The sequence below is a fragment of the Corythoichthys intestinalis genome, chromosome 3, assembly GCF_030265065.1.
Source record: "Corythoichthys intestinalis isolate RoL2023-P3 chromosome 3, ASM3026506v1, whole genome shotgun sequence".
Lineage (NCBI taxonomy): Eukaryota > Metazoa > Chordata > Actinopteri > Syngnathiformes > Syngnathidae > Corythoichthys > Corythoichthys intestinalis.
The window spans coordinates 55,126,055-55,147,954 of record NC_080397.1 but is presented as its reverse complement, the minus strand read 5'-3'; the positions used below and the strand labels follow the sequence as shown (position 1 = coordinate 55,147,954).

The 21,900-nt window shown below is 41.2% G+C and overlaps 1 protein-coding gene across 1 annotated transcript; it reads right to left on the bottom strand.

Moving 5' to 3' along the window:
- Positions 1–765: 765 nt before the first annotated feature.
- LOC130912850 (mitochondrial import receptor subunit TOM70-like) lies at positions 766–21,770 on the bottom strand. Its single transcript, XM_057830932.1, has 3 exons — positions 21,316–21,770; positions 10,168–10,387; positions 766–982 (listed from the first exon to the last, which is right to left on the bottom strand). Exons 2-3 carry the CDS (start codon positions 10,345–10,347, stop codon positions 782–784), a joined length of 381 nt encoding a protein of 126 aa, XP_057686915.1. The 5' UTR covers positions 10,348–10,387; positions 21,316–21,770; the 3' UTR covers positions 766–781.
- Between the last annotated feature and the right edge of the window lie 130 nt (positions 21,771–21,900).

The following is a 21,900-nucleotide window of genomic DNA, read 5'->3' as shown; positions in this document are numbered from 1 at the left end:
TATATTTTTTCTTCACTATAATCTTTTCAATTTTTATGTAGATGTGTGTGCGAGAAGCTTGAGTGCATGTACATATATACTTTTAATAAGGTGATGGGTACAACACCTAACTTCACAAAGAGATATCTTCCTAACCCTTTTTGTGTTAGATGATATATATAAAAAATTTTCTCACTATTTTGCACACTGTATAGACTGTTTTGACCATAGTATGTGTAAAGGCCAAAAACGCCTATGACCATACCTGCTGTTTGTGTTGAATTGTCAAACATAAAACTATTCAATCTTATTTTTGTCTATTGAATGTTTATCCGAACAAGTTGAATAAATATTATCAAGCTTCAAAACGGTTGGTCGAGCATGTTTGGTTGTCAATGGGACGTCAACATTACAAATTTTGAAACAAGATTTGGGGATTTTTTTTTGTCTTTTTGGGTCCAAAATGTGGATTATAATTGGTCAGTGAAGAAAACAACAGTTTAGACATGAAGTTCAAGGTGTCCTGAAAAAAGAGACCCAATTTGGCCATTGTAAACATTTTTTTCTTTTAAATATAAAGGCAACATCAAATGCATGCAAATTCGGCCAAAATAGGCTTAGGTGTTAAAGGGTTAAAGAGGAGTGCAAGAGCAGAAACTGCTTTTTTCAGTCTTGTCTGTTTTCTGCCATATTTTTTTTTTCATAAAACTGAATTTTTCTATCGAGATGGAGGAGGCACACTTTAAATATAATAAAGTGATATAGGCATCTTTGAGTGATCTTCGAGTAAAATTCAAGTATCTCAAGGCTGGGCCGAGTGTCCTCTTTTTTGGAAATCAAAATATGGACACCCTATGGTAACTCCTACCTGCCCCCTGTGATGGTACACATCGGGATTGCATGCGTCGATCTCTGCTGCCATGTTGAAGTGCTTTCTGGAAAGCAAGCGTTCGTGAGTCTGGTTGTATAGGCTCCCACGCTTGATGAGAGCGTTGGCACGCAGCTGCGGACAACCATGGACAAGAAAATTAATGAACAGGTGTATGAGGAAGCAATTTAAATAGGATTTTCCCCAGTGCTTTATAAGGCTGACAGGCCACCATGCTTAGATGTTGGGGCTTTGGGTAGTTTTAGTGTCTCTGCCTACTAGGAGAAGTGTGCCATTACATAACAACACTCTTGAGTTATAAAGTGTAGCAGTCCGCGTTTATCGTGGACTGTCAAAGCGTCATAGTGCTAGCATTCCCACGGCATCATTTGTGAGAAGGCGACCAGTAAAGGCTGACAAGATGTTTAATGATAATACAGAAGAAGAATTTAAAGCCAACCATTTTTTTGTTATGAATAAACAGCCACATTTTGCTTCGACGAAGTGGCTATGCTAGCGAGTCGCTTGCTGTGTTCGTAAGGCACAATCAGGATTTTATTGCTAAAGAAGACTAATGATTTCTACCACGACTGAAGAACAAGTTAAAGCTAGCCATGAGTAGTTTGAGAGATTTAAAAAGAAAGGACATCCACATTATGTTACAACGAAGCTGCCATGGTAGCGCTAGCACTTACAGCCTTTAACTCAAGAGTTACTATGGAGATTTTAAAGTGCCTACGATAGGAGTAAAAAAAAGTTTTAAATAGCATTAGTATGTGAATTAGAATACAGTGGTACCTCTACATACGAAGTTAATCCGTTCCAGGACCTTGTTTGTAAGTCGAAATGGTCGTATGTCGACCAGGATTTTCCCATAGGAATACATTATAATTCCATTAATTCGTTCCACAGCCCAAAAACCTTCACTAAATCCTTAAAAAATACTGCTGGTACTATAACAAATGGCAATTACACATAGCAAAACAAATAAATTATAAATCAAAATCGGAATAATAATAATAATAATAATAATTCCTGTATTAATGTAACAAATCGGGTTCTAATGTGGCGGACGTTTTTTGCTGACCCTGAACGCACCGCGGGGGTGACGTGCCAGAGAAAGACCGGTGAGCTTGAGTTTCACTTTCACTTTGAATGTTTTCTTGAGAACACCGTCAATTGCGGCAGACAGAAGGTGTTTTTGTTTTGAATAAGTTGTGAAATAAATGATAAAAAATTGGCAAAGTTGGCGATTTCTCTGGAGATGCTACCACAATAAGAATTGTCAGCTTAACTTATAAAGACTGGCGAACGATGGTCGGAGGAGGACCGTGGAGATGTATTGTTGAGCCATTTCACGGATGCCCACCCTACGCTCATATTTTTCTGTCATTTGCATCTTCATTTAGAAGGTAAGCGTCAACTTTTTCCTCGTTTCACCACCTGTACCAACCTTTTCTGAAACCAGTGTTGATTTGTCACACAAGAAAATCCGCCGTGCATTCGTCTGCGGTGCTGCCATTGTCGTCGTATTTCGAGCATGTCGTCGGATGTAGAAACAAATGGCGAGTCAAATTTTACGTCGGATGTCGAAAAGTTCGTGTGTCGAAGCGATCGTATGTAGAGGTACCACTGTAATTTTGAGACGATTCGACTATATACACAACAATTTGGCAAAGCGCAAATGACGAGGAATTAAGTCTTTTAATCCAGCCTTTAGCCACGCCTACCATTAAAGGGCTCTAGCTTCCACAACAAGAGAATGACGTCGGCGGGGTCATGGTTCCATCTGATTTAGAATTCAGCCCATAGAAGAGGAATTATTCAGAAAGAGGAAAATGCGACTAAGAAAGTCGCAAAATGTCATTGTTTCTGTCTCTGTACTTCAATATTTTTACAGGATATTCTTTTTATCCAAGTATTTTTCCCCAACTGCTAAATAAATGGTATGGTCATGACAAATAACAGTCTTGTGCTAAACGGAATATGAAATATTAAAAATGCATTTATTCAGTACGACATGGCAAAATTATTCCATAATGGTCAAAACTGTCGACTTCACCTTTACTGTCGCACCTCCCGAACGATATTTTATGCCACCGGAATTAGTCCGGCTTTTGTCATTTCCCTGCCCCGACTTAAGACAGCGTAAACAAACCAGGAGGCGTGACAGCTAGCCGACATGCTAACACGAACAGAGTGATGTTTCAAAGTCTATTCTCGGCTTTCGAAGCAAAAAAATCACTCAAAACTACCCGGCATCATATCACACGGCGGCGGGGTTGTCGATTGTCTTCGTTGATCGGCAACCTGCTCGGCGACGAGCAAGTTACAGCTTCTTCCCTGCTGCGGGCAGGAGAGCATGTTTGCCGGGGAAGCAGCTGGAGAATTTCCGCCGGACAAACCGGCCGATGTCGGAGGAGCGCGTCGCTGCAATATCGTCAACACGAATATGGCATAAAATAATGCTTAACTACACGGTGAAGACGTAAACAGTAAGAGAGCAGTTGTTGTGCAGCTAACATGGCAAGATGTGTGTGAGGAGAACTTTCTACATGTCCATCCATGATCAAACGTAAGTAAATAGTTTATTTAAAGAAAGTTTGTAGTTTTTACTTTGAAATCGCTGTATTCACACAAAGTTGCAATTTCTGATCGGGTGGAAATTTTGACAAAACACCGGGCGCACGAAAAGGGCAATAAGCCGAGTGTAGCGCTCTCCCGGCGGGGGGGACATCGACAAGCCACCAGTCGTCGGCCGAGTGCCATTCTCGGTTGACAAGGAGCATGTCAGCCACAAAATGCAAGCCCCCTCCGTATTAAAACGTGTGCCATGATCCCAGTATTTGACATAATACAAAACACGATGTTTACTCACTTCCTCGTAAGTCCAATGGTCCCGCAGTTGTAGCACATCTGTTTTGGCTGATCTCGGGGTGTATGGGAACTTTCTGAAACCCAAAAAGGCTCACACGCCTCTCCCTGGTGCAGCTACAAAAGCCTGCAGCCATTTGGCTGGCGGGATGCGAAAAATAAAAGCTGCTGCAAAATCAGCTGAATCCACAGTCCATCTGCATGCAGTAAAGCAATGCTGTATTGTGAGATGCTGACCCGGGTGACGTCACATTCGCATTCGTCCTAAACCCGAGACTGGAGCCGGAAGTAACTCATTTTCATGGCGCGGGATTCAAAAATTGAATATATTCGATCGCTTTCACACACATCCTAGCAGTCCATTTCATTCATAATCATAAAAATACCACGTGAAATATGAAATAAACATGCTTTTTGCTGTCATACGCACTTTCAGACAACTGATGGCTATAATCAAAGGAGTTAAGGTAAAGTTTGTCTTCTTCATATTTGTAGCAACCTTTTTTTGGGTTTTTTTTTTTTTTTTTTTTTTTAAGTGTTTTGTAGCTTTTTGCAGATTGGACTATTGCAACGGTATATTTACAGGTCTTGATAAAATAAAAAAAAAATCAGTCAGGAAGCTGCAGCTAGTACAGAATGCTCACAAATACAAGGAAAATGGACCACATTACACCGGCTTTGAAATCGTTATACTCTAAGGTCGTCTGTAACCGGTCTCCTTCCTTATGCTCAAACTGTTAGCTCCTTTAAACCAGGGCTAAAAACGCTTTGTTTAGCACTGCATATCCATAACTGTCTAAATATTTCAATCTACTTGCTTTCTATTCCTCTTGTGCTTATCTCCATTACTGATTTAAATTATTAGTACCGTATTTTTCGGACTATAAGTTTTTTTTTCATATTTTGGCTGGGGGTGCAACTTGTACTCAGGAGCGACTTATGTGTGAAATTATTAACACATCATGATATCATTTCACATGTTATTTTGGTGTTTTGGAGTGACATTGATGGTTTGGTAAACTTGTTAGCAAGTTTTTTATGCTATAGTTATCTGAATAACACTTAATAGCTATGGCCACATTCGCGTTCTGCCTTTGGCAATGTGTGTTCAATTGTATTATTGACTATTTTATATTGAAATGCATGCATTTAGCTTGGGGCGCTTTCACGCCCACGTGCGGGCGCACTCGCACTTGTTCACGTGAAGAAGAGCGCTCACACGCCAGAAGAAGACGGACAGCTACACACCAGAAGAAGACGGACAGCTACGTAGCTTTGAGTGAGTGGGCGAGTTAGCGAGAGGGAAACACTGCTGCGAACCTACGTTCATCGTTTATGCTTTTAAAATATCTCTACAGAGGCAACGCCTGTGTGTATCATCTTTTCTGTTGTTGTTGTGTTTTCCACCCGCACACTTAGAGCCAGTTGTGTGGTTGTTTGAACGATGTGCTAATGCTAGCGAACGCATGCTAACCGTTGCTGTAAGAGCACCTAATTATCATTTATTTACGTTGACGTGAACCTGTTTGGTATCAAGGACCACATTGATTCAGCAAATTATACGGACATCCAGCATCGTCATTTGGGAGTTCGCTGTATAGCCAGGACCGAGCCGTAGCGTCCTGGTGAGGACAGTATATTCGCATTTCGTTGTTCATGCACTCTACACTGTATATTTTATTCAGCATGTTGTTCTATATTGTATTTTTATATTAAATTGCCTTTCAAGATGACATATCTGTTTTTTGTGTTGGATTTTATCGAGTAAATTTCCCACAAAAATGCGACTTGTACTCCGGTGCGAATTATATATTTTTTTTTCCTCTTCACTGGGCATTTTATGGCTGGTGCGACTTATACTCAGGTGCGACTTGCAGTCCGAAAAATACGGTAGTAGTTTTTGTTTTATTTTTATTCTATTTGTGATTAAATGCGATTTTTATGTATAATTTCATTTCCTATTTTGATTGTCTTTGTTTTTACATTCTATTGATTTAAAGTGCATACGACACGAGAAAAAAAGTCTTAAATAGGATTATTATGTTAATTAGAATCGTATTTTGTGACAATTCGACTATATAAAACAATTTGGCAAAGCGCAGATGACGAGAAATTAGTCTTTTAATCTGCCGGTTAGCCACGCCTACCATTATAGGGCTCTGACGTCCACAACAGGTGGATGACGTCAGCGGGAGAAAGGACTCATGGGGTTTACTATTCAGCCCATTGAGGGGCAATTATTCAGAACGAGGAAAACGCGACGAAGAGAGCCGCAAAATGTCATTATTTCAGTCACTCTACTTCAATATTTTTACAGGATATTCTTTTTATCCAAGTATTTTTCCCCAATAGCTAAATAAATGGCTTGAGAAGGACCAGTTAGCCCGTTGAGGGGGAATTATTCTCAACGAGGAAAACGCGACGAAGAGAGCTGCAAAATGTCATTGTTTCTGTCTCTCTACTTCAATATTTTTACAGGATATTCTTTTTATCCAAGTATTTTTCCCCAATTGCTAAATAAATGGCGTGGTCTTTACAAATAACTTGTGTCTTGTGCTAAATGAATATGAAATAATAAAAATGCACCTATTCAGGACGACATGGCAAAATTACTCCATAATGGTCAAAACTGTCGACTTCACCTTTACTGTCGCACCTCCCGAAGGATATTTTATGACACCTAAATCGTGCTTCTGTCATTTCCCTTCCCTGGCTTTGGAGAATGTTAACAATGGGAGGCGTGACAGCTAGCAGACATGCTATCCCGAACCGAGTGATGTTTCAAAGTCTTCAAAGTGGGAAATCACACATAACTAGCCCGGAACATTTGACATGACGAGTGGCATGTCGATTGTCAACGCTGATCAGCCAACCGCCCGGCGGAGAACAATTTACAGCTCGTTCCCCGCAGGAGGGCGGCTGCAGTTGTTGTGCAACGAACGTGCAGCTAATGTGCATGAGGAGAGCTTTCTACATGCCTATCAATGATCAAACATAAGTAGTCCTTTATTTAAAGAAAGTTTGTAGTGTTTACTTTGTAATCGCTGTATTCGCGGCTATTTTTAACACAAAGTTGCAATTTCTGATCGGTCGGAAAATTTGACAGAACACCGGGCACATAAAGAGGGCAGTAAGCCGAGTAGCCTATAGCCTAACCCATAAAATGCAAGCCACCTACATATTAAAATGATCCCAGTATTTGACATAATACAGAAAACGATGTTTACTCACTTCCTCGTAAGTCCCATTGTCCAACAGTAGTAGGGCTTGTTTTGGCCAATATCCACCGATGAATGGGAACCTTTTGAAACCCCAAAAAGGCCCACACGTTTCTCCCTCGTACAGCAAGAGTTTTCTGCAGCCTTTTGGCTAGCGTATTGCGAAAAATATACGTATTAATCCGCAAAATCAGCCGAATCCTTAGTCCTTCTCATACAACAGTACGGCTGTATAGTGAAGAGGACTCCTTCTACCGTACACGTCACAGCGCCCTCTTTCTCAACTCGAGACTGTTGCCGGAAGTCACTCATTTTCGTGGCGCGGGATTAAAAAAACTAAATAAATATAGCGATCGCTTCCACACACATCCAAGCGGTCCATTTTAGAGCTGAAACGAATACTAGAGCAACTCGAGTAACTCGAGTTTAAAAACTGATCCGAGTGATTTTATTCACCTCGAGGAATCGTTTAATTTTGCCAGCTCCAAGCATCACGTTTTGCCCAGACTACTTTTAATGCGGGACAACGTGCTGATGTCAGAGAGGAAGAAGTAATAGAAAAATACCTTACTGCATCCAACAGCCGCTACAAACTACGCGGACGTTGCTAAATACTAGCCCACATGATGCTACGGTGGTAGCACTAGCAGGTAGCGTCTGATGCGTCTTATAGATTATGTTGAACTAGATGCGAAATGACAGAGTCAGCGGCGTTCGTAAACAGCCGCCATCTTGAAGCAGTAGACTTCTCAGTGCTAATAAATGTCACTCGCTCACACAACGTTCGTCCTGCGGAGGAGGGCAAGGTTTCTATTAATTATGACCACTGTCGATGCGTGGCTAACGTGTCTTACATGCAGGCTTTATTTAATCTGTGAAAACATAGCGCTGTAGAGTGATGAGGGTGTAAAATATAAACTTAATCATGCTAACTGTCAATTTTAGCTCAGTAGTCATTGCTAGATACCAAGTAGCACTGGTCCCTAATGTGTTCCAATACAGCAGGTATCATACTGTAACGTTGACAGAGTCACCCGCTTCGTTAGATTGCAATTATTTATTTTTGGGGAAACTTGTGGAACAACCAACACACGACTGCTGTCTGAGCAGCCGACGCACGCGCACCTGCCAGAAGGACAACAACAGGAAGGCATGTTTCTCGCTCTCCCGCACCTCCCTCACCTCCGCACGTCACGCGGTGCATTCAGGAACACATGCAAATATCCCCGCCATATTATAACCTTATATGTTAAAATTTTATTTTGAACACTGCAAAACCTCAAAATCTTATCAGGACTTACAGTTTAGATTAACTTAAAACTTCTAGAACTTAAAAATAGCTTGACACAAATGGAAATTCAATTGAAACACGTGGGAAAAACACCTAACTTTTAAGTGATGTGCGTTATCAAGCGTAATCGCATTTTTAATATATAGTAATTAACATTTTGAAATATATATGAGATCTAAAAGTTTTTTTGAGTGAAAGCAGTAAATTAGTCTTTTTTTTTCTATTTTAGTCACATCTGAGATGCAATTGTTGGCTGTTTTCAACAATGTACATCGAAAATAAAGACATTGATTGACTGAAAATGGTTCAATATTAGATGAAATGTCTTGTTTTCTCATGTATATTTATAATTACTCTTTACTTAAAAAATTTTGTTTTAGCCGATTACTCGATTGATCAATAGAATTTTCCGTCGATTACTCGAATACTAAAATATTTGATAGCTGCAGCCCTAGTCCATTTCATTCAGGACTAGGGTTGTCCTGATCCGATATTTGGCTCGGAAGGACTGCCGATATGCGCAAAAAAACGCGCATCGGTATCGGGTCGGCCGACACGGAAAGATTTCGATCTAGACTCCCGATCCGGTTTTTTTGTGACTTCCGGGTTTCCCAGCGCACCGATTGACATAATCCATTCCAGTTTTTTGCTTTGGTTTCCTTAAAATCCGGTCCGCATTTTACGGCACGCCTTCAGCACACTAGCATTACCGTCTCCCAATTTACCTCCGTGGCATCTCCTACATTATGACTGCAATGTAAATTTAAAGTTAATCGGTAAAAATGTCAGACGTCACCTGAGCATCTTGAAATGCTTGTCTTTGTCAAAAAAAATCTCCCCATCATGCTAGGACTGCATCCAGGGCAAACAGCTGAAGGGAATGTGTAGAATAGATGGAGATGGAGCAACAAAGTGTGGAGAAGATTGGAGAGTAGAAGTCATTTTTGGTTTAAAATGCTATTATTTGTACGGATTTTTTTTAAAGCCTTGGTACAGTTGTTCAAGAGCAGAGAACTGATGCTGAGTTAATAGTTTATTTTCCACTGAGGTTGTTTCTGTGTTTTGCTTTTTTAAGACCGTTTACAATACTATTTGCACGTTTTACTGACTGAATATGCCATTTCTGTTATTTATAATGTTATGTGTTTATCACTGAATAAAAAGGACAGTTTCTTGTTACCAACCATTGTGTTATTCAAACTCGCCTAATTCAGCTGGGTAGTTGTTATCAAGAGTACTAAAATCGTTTTCAACATGAGTCTGACAACTACGTAAGGAGGCTAAATAACTTTAAACTTTAATACGTGCTCAGATTGGCCGGTATTGGTATTGGCCAGTATCAGTATCGGATCGGAAGTGCAAAACAATATCGTATCGGATCGGAAGTGCAAAAGCCTGGATCAGGACATCCCTATTCAGGAGCATAAAATACCACGTGTATTATGAAATAAACATGCTTTTTTGTGTCACAGGCACTGTAAATGTGATTTTTATGATCTTCATGTGATGTAAAGCACTTTGAATTGCCTTGTGTTGAATTGTGCTATATAAATAAATTTGCCTTGCCTTTTGTGGTTTCAGGCTGTCTATAAAAAAAAACAACAACCAAAAAACAGTCTGGACAAAAACAGTACGACACCAATTGGCTGTATATGAATGACAAGAACATAGCATATTAGGGAGAAGGATGCCACTTGACATGATTTAATTTCAATAAGAGATTTTTGGTCATCGAAATCTTTCAGTTAACCGTATTTCTACATAGAAAACCTCATATTAAAACACGGACACCTGAATTCACGGTAATCAGGGCATCGATCGTGAAAGCTGACGGCAACCCAGCTCACTCCCAACCCTGTACATGCCACCATCCTTAAGTTTCCTGATATTACAACCATGCATCCATCCAAGGGATCCGGTGCTATTAGCAAATGTACCTTGACGTTGGCTTCCTGCATATTGAGGATGCGGTCCAAGTCGACACCAGCGTCCACTTCGTTGCGAGTCAACAGGTGAAAGGTGGCGCGCAGGAGCAGCGCCTCAGCCATGTAGCGGCCCTCCGAGTCCACCTCCTTAGTGCATTCGCTGATAATTTTGTCGTAGCCCTCCTCATCCATGTATTGCTTGGCTTTCAGGTAGCCCGAACTCAGGTGGTGACTGTTGGGAGAAATGTTTTTGTAACAAGTATGAGCCATGTTGTTAAGAGCACCACTGAGGTGACAAAATAGTGGGCATATCAGGAAGATCATGTTCGGCTACGGGAGGGCAGCGGTAATTAATAATGACAAATTTGTTGAAAAGTGTATTAAAGAAATGTGATACAGAGACATATTTACAAAATCTGACTGTACACAATTTAAAGTTGATCAACCGATAGGAAGAAAAAAAAAAAACTTTGCTTTCCCCACCCCGACGTTCGTAAGTAACAAACAGTCAACAGCATGAATGAATGCCTTCAGTTTTATGGAGATACAAGGTGGCTGTTCATTAGTGCTGCTTGAATCATCACAAGTTGAATGGGTATTTGAAGTGCTTGACTTGAGTCGTGGGGAGAGAAAAACGGACTGCAGAGCCTCCTACCAGACCCTGACTTGTATTGAAGACAAAGAAAAAGGATCGTCAGGCTCCTGGCTCAAGTTCTAGCTCGCCATCCGTATGTTGGAGTGGTCCCAAGGCAGGGCAGGACCACCTGGCCTGCATGAACCAACCAACCCAGTTACAAAAAAGCAATACTATTCAAATGTTAGCATTAGCATGTTAGCATTAGCATTTTCATGCTAACATAAAAATACACAATAACAAAGCACAAAGACATGAAAATGCAATAGTATTCACTTGTTAGCATTAGCATGCTAACGTAACAAAATACAATCATAAAGCACCAACAGACAAAAATCGCATGAACCCATAAGGTAGTGTAAGTTAGCATGGTGGCTAATCCGCTAACAACGGATGGAAAAAAGTCAGAGTAGTAGTTGAGCACACACACACTAAACAGGTCTCCAAAACAATTAAAAAGGTCTGTGGCCTATACTGCGAACGGAGTTCAACCTCCCCAGAAGTAATCCTGCTTACTAGCGGGTAACCGGAGTTGACAAAACCTGGTTATCTAGTTTGTGGTCAATCGGTGCTACGACGCCGATTATGAGGTTGATTAGTCGAACCTATGTCAACCCAGTCAGAGTTACTTCGCGTTCACATAAATGGGGCAGAGACCAGAGTCACTACTTGTTACGATGGCACTGGCACCTTACGTCACGGAGGAGGAATGCGCGATGATCATGCGGAGTTATGAGGAGTTAAAATCCACCCTCACTGCGAAATCCAACACCGCTTCAGCAAGTAGAGCGCGACTCATGGTCTGTTGGCAACGAATTACAGATCGTGTGATTTGTGAATGCGTCAATATGCCAGTTTACTCATGTCCATGAAAAGAAATAAAGCCTGCTGTAGGACAGTAAAATAAGATTTGGTACGTTAACTGCAAAAAATAATTTATTGTGCATTACCACATGAAGGAGGATGATTGTATGTTTAGTCCTATTGACTGTATGAATATGTATGTCCTTTGAACATCTTCAGAGTAGAGGTTAGATCGGACTTAAAAAAATCCAGCCCGACCCGAGCCGAGCCGATCAATTAACTTGATTTGCAGGCCCAAGCCCTAAACCCTCCCACAATTTTATGTTATATTTGTGAGGTCTCATGAGAAGAACGAAATGCTGTAATGCGATGCAAGGTTGCGATTTGTGTGATCACTAGAGGCGGGAATCTTTGGGCACCTAATGATTCGATTACGATTCAGGGACTCAGATTCAATTATAAATCGATTATTGATGCCCCTCCCCAAACTTTTTTTTTTTTTTTTTTTTTTAAATGTTTTGTATATTTGTTTCAAAAAATGAACAAAAATCCTCTCAGGCTTGAATAAACAAATGACTATTTCAGTATCAAGTTAACAGTTCAAAACAGTAAATAAAATACTCAAGTCCCCATTCTGTGTCAGCAGCTTTAAACTACATTCAATTAATTTAATGTTGTGAACCAACCGTTAAAGTTGTTAAAATTGCGCCCGTTATTCCATAATTTCCCTCATGTCTACTTTCGACATGAGAAAGTTTTAAAACCGTTTCATCATTTAAAGATGGATTCAAGTCAAGATTTTTCCGATTTAGGGGTATTTTGGATAAAAAGTAATTAGGTTCTCTACAACAGAGCCTTCTAGAGAAGTCTGCTTTAAGATGGCGCCTGTTTACTAGTGCGGGAAAGTCTGTCATTTCACATCTAGTCTAGATATATGTGATATCTACCATAGCCGTATGTTTGTAGCAACTAGCAACTGGACGCTGTTTGTAGCGGCTGACGGCCGCAGACAGGTATTATTGTTTTTTTTACTTAGCGGCATTAGCTGCACATGATATTCACTCTCGGTCCGTTCCTCATTGCGTCCCGAAGACCGCGCTGACTGCGTTTTATTTACGCTTTACCTGGTATAATTCAATAATCGGAATTTGGATGTTTGTGAATTGTTCTCGAATCTTCCACGGCCGAATCGTAAATAATCTAAGAATCGGAAATTTTGCACGCCTCTAGTGATCCCATTTGTGTCGATTCCTGTTGCATAGTGATAAAAATTAAAGCCCCTCTTTTGTAACGAATTCCCACAGTTAAACAAGACTGTAAGATGCATATTCATTAAACATCTTTTATATTTGTGTGTCTTTTCTATCTGGCGGATAGTGGATTTGACATTTTAATCTCTTCGAGTTGGCAGAAAAAACACAAGTGTTCTCAATGTTTAAATAGTCTACATATTTTTATGATTTTTATAAATGCATTTACACAATGAAATAACGATGGAAAAGTTTTTGAAATATATTAGGGCTGTAAAACGATCAAAATTTTTAATCAAGTTAATCACAGCTTGAAAATTAATTAATCGTAAATGATCGCAATTCAAACCATCTCTAAAATATCCCATATTTTTCTGTAAATTATTGTTGGAATGGAAAGATAAGACACAAGACATATATATACATTCAACATACTATACATAAGTACTGTATTTGTTTATTATAACAATAAATCAACAAGATGAGATTAATATTATTAACATTCTGTTAAAGCGATCCATGGATAGAAAGACTTGTAGTTCTTAAAAGATAAATGTTACTACAAGTTATAGAAAGACCTGTAGTTCTTAAAAGATAAATGTTACAACAAGTTATAGAAATTTTATATTAAAACCCCTCTTAATGTTTTCGTTTTAATAAAATTTGTAGCTCGCCATTGTTGATTTCAATAATTACACAATGCTCATGGTGCTGAAACCCTTGAAATCAGTCGCACCCAAGCGCCAGCAGAGGGCGACTGATTTTAAGGGTTTTAACACCTAACCCTAACCCTAAACACCAAAAAACACAAGTAACAAATGGACATGACATTGTGCTGTCATTTTAATCTGTCTGAGCGGGGCATGTGCGTCAAATGCGTCAAGAGGACTGGGAGAATGTGTTATGGTAAGATGAAACCAAAAGAGAACTTTTTGGTAGAAACACAGGTTCTCGTGTTTGGAGGAGAAAGAATACTCAATTGCACCATACCCACTGTGAAGCATGGGGGTGGAAAAATCATGCTTTGGGACCGTTTTTCTGCAAAGGGACCAGGAGGACTGATCTGTGTAAAGGAAAGAATGAATGGGGCCATGTATCGAGAGATTTTGAGCGAAAATCTCCTTCCATCAGCAAGGGCATTGAAGATGAAACGTGGCTGGGTCTTTCAGCATGACAATGATCCCCAACACACAGCCAGGGCAACAAAGGAGTGGCTTCGTAAGAAACATTTCAAGGTCCTGGAGTGGCCTAGCCAGTCTCCAGATCTCAGCCCCAAAGAAAATCTGTGGACAAAGTTGAAAGTCCGTGTTGCCCACCGATAGCCCCAAAACATCACTGCTCTAGAGGAGATCTGCATGGAGGAATGGGCCAAAATACCAGCAACAGTGTGTGAAAAGCTTGTGAAAAGTTACAGAAAACGTTTGGCCTCCGTTAGTGCCAACAAAAGGTTCATAACAAAGTATTGAGATGAACTTTTGGCATTGACCAAATACTTATTTTCCCACCATGATTTGCAAAGATATTCTTTAAAAATCAAACAATGTGTGAAGTCTATTCAGGGGTGCTGGAGAGGAGGGTCCGTCGGGAAGTCGAATCTCGGATTCAGGAGGAGCAGTGTGGTTTTCGTCCCGGCCGTGGAACAGTGGACCAGCTCTACACCCTCGGCAGGGTCCTCGAGGGTGCATGGGAGTTCGCCCAACCAGTCCACATGTGTTTTGTGGATTTGGAGAAGGCGTTCGACCATGTGCCTAGGGGAGTCCTGTGGAGGGTGCTCCGGGAGTACGGGGTACCGAGTCCCTTGGTAAGGGCTGTTCGGTCCCTGTACGACCGGTGTCAGAGCCTGGTCCGCATTGCCGGCAGTAAGTCGAATTCGTTCCCAGTGAGGGTTGGACTCCGCCAAGGCTGCCCTTTGTCACCGATTTTGTTCATAAAATTTATGGACAGAATTTCTAGGCGCAGCCGAAGCGTTGAGGGTGTCCGGTTTGGTGGCCTCAGCATTGCATCTCTGCTTTTTGCAGATGATGTGGTGCTGTTGGCTTCATCAAGCCGTGACCTCCAACTCTCACTGGGGCGGTTCGCAGCCGAGTGTGAAGCGGTTGGGATGAAGATCAGCACCTCCAAATCCGAGACCATGGTCCTCAGCCGGAAAAGGGTGGCATGCCCTCTCCGGGTCGGGGATGAGATCCTGCCCCAAGTAGAGGAGTTCAAGTATCTTGTGGTCTTGTTCACGAGTGAGGGTAGGAGGGAGCGGGAGATTGACTGGCGGATCGGTGCAGCGTCTGTAGTGATGCGGACTCTGTGCCGGTCCGTTGTGGTGAAGGAGCTGAGCCAAAAGGCGAAGCTCTCGATTTACCGGTCGATCTATGTTCTACCCTCACCTATGGTCACGAGCTGTGGGTCGTGACCGAAAGAACAAGATCCCGGATACAAGCAGCCGAAATGAGTTTCCTCCGCAGGGTGTCCGGGCTCTCCCTTAGAGATAGGGTGAGAAGCTCGGTCATCCGGGAGGGGCTTGGCGTCAAGCTGCTACTCCTCCGCGTTGAGAGGAGCCAGTTGAGGTAGCTCGGGCATCTGGTTCGGATGCCTCCTGGACGCCTCCCTGGAGAGGTATTCCGGGCATGTCCCACCGGCCGGAGGCCCCGGGGTCGACCCAGGACACGCTGGAGAGACTATGTCGCTCGACTGGCCTTGGAATCCTGCCGGAGGAGCTGGCTGAAATGGCTGGGGAGAGGGAAGTCTGGGCTTCCCTGCTAAAGCTGCTGCCCCCGCGACCCTACCCCGGACTAAGCGGAAGATAATGGATGGATTATTTTTCGAACAGATCATGCGACTATTGTAATTATATGAGTAAATCATGTCTGCATGTTCGATTAGTAATGTCTGATCGTCACAGCACACGGAAGTTAAAGATACACAGCGAGCTCGATACAGCTGATAAAAAGCCCGCAAGTGGACAGTTAATGTTGATGATGCCTCTCTTCTGTTCTGTAACTAAAGATCTGTCAGTAAAAAACATTAACCTTTCAGTAAGTTGTCTTATTCAAGATACCCACAAATGCAAAGAAACACAGCTAGCACCTTAGCCGGTCATTTACTTTGCTATTCGTAATTTTTTCAAACCTAAGCTTTCAAAAGCGACAACAACTACTGAGCAAGAACCAAGGATTGAAAATGTGGACTATGAAAAGCCAGAGAGAACTGCCAAAATGGTGAGCGGAGTTTAAATTTGCCCCACTAAAGACGGTAAGTGTACAACAAATTTTGCACCCTGACAATATCTTGTTCCCAAAGCTGTTGTGGCGGTGAATAAGCACTCTTTTACAATCAACTGGATTCTCAATGTTATCCACAGGTGTTAAATAAACAAGTAACATCGTAAAACATACATGTTCCACACGAATATGGCGTAAATTCATGCTTAACGACACAGCGAAGACGTAAACAGTGAGAGAGCGGCGTGCAGTTGTTGTGTGCAGCTAACATGGCAATATGTGTCTGAGAACTTTTCTGCTTGTCCGTCCATGATCGTACCTAAGTAAATATTCGTTTTTTGTTTAAAGAAGTTTTGTAGTGTTAATTTGCAACCGCTGTACTAGCGTCCATTTTTAACATAAAGTTGCAATTTCTGATGGGGTGCGATATTTGACAGAACACCTGTTAACACCGGCGGGCGTACCATATTCAATGGATGGCGATCTTGGCGAAAAGTATAGCTGTCCTAAGTAGCCTGATTAAGAATTCCCCTAAAAAATGATGGAAAACAAAAAAACGCTTATTTTCAACTTATTATTATACTTATTCTTGGAAGTTCATTTTATTGCTGAAATTGCGTTTCGGGTTCATCAAGATGTTGTGCCCCCCTGCCCCAAAAGTCAAACTCCGCCTATGCTGCCCGCAAACCCATTGTCAGCAAGATGCTCGACCATGATGAGGTAAAAGACATTGCTAAAGTCCTCCTGTCTGATAATTTTGAGCTTCTCAAGCCTAACTTCTGTATGAAAATAAAAAGAGAATTGAGAGCTGTTGACGAAGATTTCTGCCAATATATCGGCCTTGTGTTCATATAAACAGGCTCAAGTTTCACACTGAGTAAGTATAAATATTGAGAAATTATTTTACAATTAAATATACTGTACAGAAGGTAGTTTTGGAATGTTTTTTGTTTGTGGTGTGCCGTGAGATTTTTTCCAAAGTAAAACAGTGCTGTGACTCAGAAAAGGTTGAAAAATGCTGGTATAGGGAATGGGACGTACTACGTCATTGTTTGGATACGCCGCCATGTTGGGAATATACTTTCGGTCCGGAAGACTCAACGCAGATTGTAACCAGTCTTGCAGTTTACTTCACCGTGGGATATATATTAGGGGTGTCAAACGATTAAAATTTTTAATCCAGTTAATTACAGCTTAAAAATTAAATAATCGGAATTAATATCGCAATTCAAGCCATCTATAAAATATGCCATATTTTTCTGTAAATTATTGTTGGAATGGAAAGATAAGACAAGATGGATATGTACATTCAACATACGGTACATACAGTTGTGGTCAAAAGTTTACGTACACTTGTGAAGAACATAATGTCATGGCTCTCTTGAGTTTCCAGTTATTTCTACAACTCTGATTTTTCTCTGATAGAGTGATTGGAACAGATACTTCTTTGTCACAAAAAAACATTCATGAAGTTTGGTTCTTTTATGACTTTATTATGGGTGAACAGAAAAAAAAAGATCAAATCTGCTGGGTCAAAAATATACGTACAGCAGCGCTAATATTTGGTAACATGTCCCTTGGCCATTTTCACTTCAATTAGGCACTTTTGGTAGCCATCCACAAGCTTCTGGTTGAAACTTTGACCACTCCTCTTGAAAGAATTGGTGCAGTTCAGTTAAATTTGATGGCTTTCTGACATGGACTTGTTTCTACAGCATTGTCCACAAGTTCTCAATGGGGTTTAAGTCAGGACTTTGGGAAGGCCATTCGAAAACCTTAATTCTAGCCTGATTTAGCCATTCCATTACCACTTTTGATGTGTGTATGGTGTCATTGTCCTGTTGGAACGCCCAACTGCGCCCAAGACCCAATCTTCGGGCTGATGACGTTAGGTTATCTTGAAGAATTTGAAGGTAATCCTCCTTCTTCATTATCCCATTTACTCTCTGTAAAGCACCAGTTCTATTGGCAGCAAAACAGCCCCACAGCATAATACTACCACCGCCGTGCTTGACGGTAGGGCATGGTGTACTTGGCTTTAAAGGCCTCACCTTTTCTCCTCCAAACATATTGCTGGGCATTGTGGCCAAACAGCTCGATTTTTGTTTCGTCTGACCACAGAACCTTCCTCCAGGAGGTCTTATCTTTGTCCATGTGATCAGCAGCAAACTTCAGTTGAGCCTTAAGGTGCCGCTTTTGGAGCAAGGGCTTCCTTCTTGCACGGCAGCCTCTCAGTCCATGGAGATGCAAAACAACGCTTGACTGTGGACACTGTGTTCCAGCAGCTTCTAATTCTTGGCAGATCTGCTTTTTGGTGATTCTCGGTTGAATCTTCACCCTCCTGACGAATTTTCTCTCAGCAGCAGGTGATAGCCTGCGTTTTCTTCCTGATCGTGGCAGTGACAAAACAGTGCCATGCACTTTATACTTACAAACAATTGTTTGCACTGTTGCTCTTGGGACCTGCAGCTGCTTTGAAATGGCTCCAAGTGACTTTCCTGACTTGTTTAAGTCAATGTTTGTACAAGTCAATAATCACTCATAATAAATTGCTAATTCGTGTTGCTGTATGTATATTTTTGACCCAGCAGATTGATCACTTTTTCTGTTAACCCATAATAAAGTCATAAAAGAACCAAACTTCATGAATGTTTTTTGTGACAAAGAAGTATCTGTTCCAATCACTCTTTCGGAGAAAAATCAGAGTTGTAGAAATAACTGGAAACTCAAGAGAGCCATGACATTATGTTCTTCACAAGTGTATGTAAACTTTTGACCACAACTGTACATTCAACATACAGTACAAAGGTACTGTATTTGTTTATTATAACAATAAATCAACAAATTAATACATTCTGTTAAAGCGAAAGACTTGTAGTTCTTAAAAGATATACGTTAGTACAAGTTATAGAAATTTAATATTAAAACCCCTCTTAATGTTTTCGTTTTAATAAAATTTGTAAAATTTTCAATCAAAAAATAAACTAGTAGCCCGCCATTGTTGATGTTAATAATTACTTACACAATGCTCATGGGCGCTGAAGGCTATAGACCCTACTCACCAACGTCACAGAATGACGGGTCGCTGTATCTGGCCGCCATATAGACCCTACCCACGTGACGTCACAACTCCTTCCTCCTGACTGGTGCCGCCCAATTGTCCGTCACCACATCATGTTTACCTGTTACGGCTACGTACATTCCTCCTATTTACGACGTGTTTTTCTGCTCGTTAACATTAGTAATCAAAATGGTGAATGCGTGTGTGGCGGCCGGTTGCAATAACAGAGAAGATAGACGGAGAGACTTGAAGTTCTACCGGATTCCGAGAGACCCGGAGAGAAGAGAGCGAGATGGGCTGCTGCAATTCGACGAGAAAACTGGGCTCCAAACGATTACCACAGATTATGTAGTAGTCATTTTATATCTGGTAAGATGCATTTAATATATATTTAGAGGGTTTTGGGCTGACAACCACAATTAAGATCATTGCTAGGCTAATCGCCGACAACATACACGTATGTATGTAGTGAGAGTGCTATCGCTAAACCATATAAACATTAAAAGCCCTAACTTCATTGACAAACGACATGAAATACATTAGACTTGACAGTGGATGTTAGCAATAACAAAAGATTTTGAATTGAAAATTTCGTAACTCACCTTTCCAAGCACAAGATAGATTCCTGCCGAATTTTCGTGGACGAGGACCTGTTTCACCCAACCAGCAACGAAGTATTTATAAGCCTCCAAGCTCTTAAAGTTTTTCAAACTTTCGTGAGAATAGGCTGATTTTGTGTGGACAAGATAGTCCACCTTTTATGCAACGCATCAAGTGAGTTTACGGCATCCGAAAGCACCGGGTCTTCCATGAAATGCATTATAAATTGCTCGATCAATTGAGACCATTGATAATACAGACACAAAATGACGGACAAGGGGGCGGAACCATACAGCGAGCACGTGATTTTGTGACGTCGGTGGGTAGGGTCTATTGTCCGTCATTGTTTATCCGTATTGTCAGTCATTGTTTATCCGTATTCTCAATGGTTTCAATTTGTCATGCAATTTATAGTGCAATTCATGGAAGCCCCGGTGCTTTCAGACGCTGTAAACTCATTAGATGCTTTGCATAAAAGGCGTTATGCGGAAAAGCTTCAGTCTATCCATTCACCAGATCCATATTTGATGCCTAAATCGATATTTTTTGACCCGCTGTCTTCGCACTCTCTGCCTGGCATCTGCTACCCTGATATCTACAACTATCTTGTCCACACAAAATCAGCTTATTCTCACGAAAGTTTGAAAAACGTTAAGAGCAGCACTCTAAGCAACATGACCCCGTGTGACCCTTTACTTCCAATTTTCTAAAATGGCGACAATCAATAAAAAAAAAAAGTTGACTGCGATAGCCGACGCTTGACAGGGAAGATACGCAGCGAGAAATTATAGCAACTTGAAGCTCGTTTAATTTCACAGCAGCAGTACTTCGCAAGAGCCCGAGTGTCGAAAGAGAACACCACAAAAACAAGACTGTTGAAATTATGAATTAAAAAAAATAATAAAGCAAATGTGACACACAGAAGGGCTTGCTAAAATTTGTTTAAATATATTGTTCTATGTAAATCAGCCAAGGTAGCCCCCCGCATTTTTACCACACCAAATCAGGCCCCCTTTGCAAAAGGTTTGGACACACCTGTTTAACTGATGATCCGTAGACGAGGCCAGCTTCTTTCACTTGGTACCAGTTAAATATAATTCAAAATATAATGATGGTGGAAGAAAGAAGCATCTTGAATTTGAAACTGTATGTTGTTGGCGATTAGCCTCGCAATGATCTTAATTGTGGTTGTCAGCCCAAAACCCTCTAAATATATATGAAATGCATTTTACCAGATATAAAATGACTACTACATAATCTGTGGTAATCGTTTGAAGCCCCGTTTTCTCGTCGAATTGCAGCAGTCCATCTCGCTCTCCTCTCCGGGTCTCTCGGAATACGGTAGAACTTCAAGTCTCTCCTTCTATCTTCTCTGTTATTGCAACCAACCACCACACACGCCTTCACCATTTTGATTAATGTTAACGAGCAGAAAAACACGCCATAATAGGAGGAATTTACGTAGCGATAATGCGTCAAAACGACGAGTTGACGGACAATATGGCGCGGATGCGTGGTTGTGACGTCATGTGAGTAAGGTCTATTGATTCCTAGCAGCTAATTGGGGTAACAAAAAAAAATCGATTAAAGTTTACTCACCAGTAATAAAATGTCGGCTGCAAACGTAAATGTGCTTGGATTTCGGTTCCAACAGGCGAGCATAGTCCACGGTACAGTCTTCTTTTACTGTTCCTCGATTAATTGCTTTCAGCCATTTGTTTCTCCTTTTCTTCTCACGAGGAAGAATGAAGAACTTCAAACGCGGCTCCGAACTCTTCCTTGTTTGACAACCCGCAACACAGCAACTATTAGTCATTCTGACGGGGAAAAAGACCGCAAATAAGACGAAAGTTCAACGCGTTTGTATTACAATGCACGACAGAGCAGCTGCTTGTGACTCGTCTTTTGCCCCATTTCAATTGTTTGGAGGCGTTGTTGTTACTGGTGACGTCATTTATTCCGGATGTCCGACTGTCTCTGATACACAAACACGCACGCAGCGAACGAACTACTACGAGTGGAGGCTGGCTTGACCGCAGTCAACTAACGGCGAATTTCTGTTCCACATACAAACAGGAAGGATTGTCTCTGGAGTGATTAGTTCGAGGATTTAAGGTAATTATTGTTTTTCGTACAATGCATGCACTTTGAAACATTGTGGGAAAAAAAGGAGAAATCAGCCGC

What these genes read in the sequence shown, in the direction of transcription:
- LOC130912850 (XM_057830932.1), bottom strand. Translation starts at nt 10,347, where the DNA reads ATGGATGAGGAGGGCTACGACAAAATTATCAGCGAATGCACTAAGGAG. An exon ending in TGCAGGAAGCCAACGTCAAG is followed by an intron (nt 983 to 10,167) that starts GTACATTTGCTA and finishes GGTTGTCCGCAG; the next exon opens with CTGCGTGCCAACGCTCTCAT.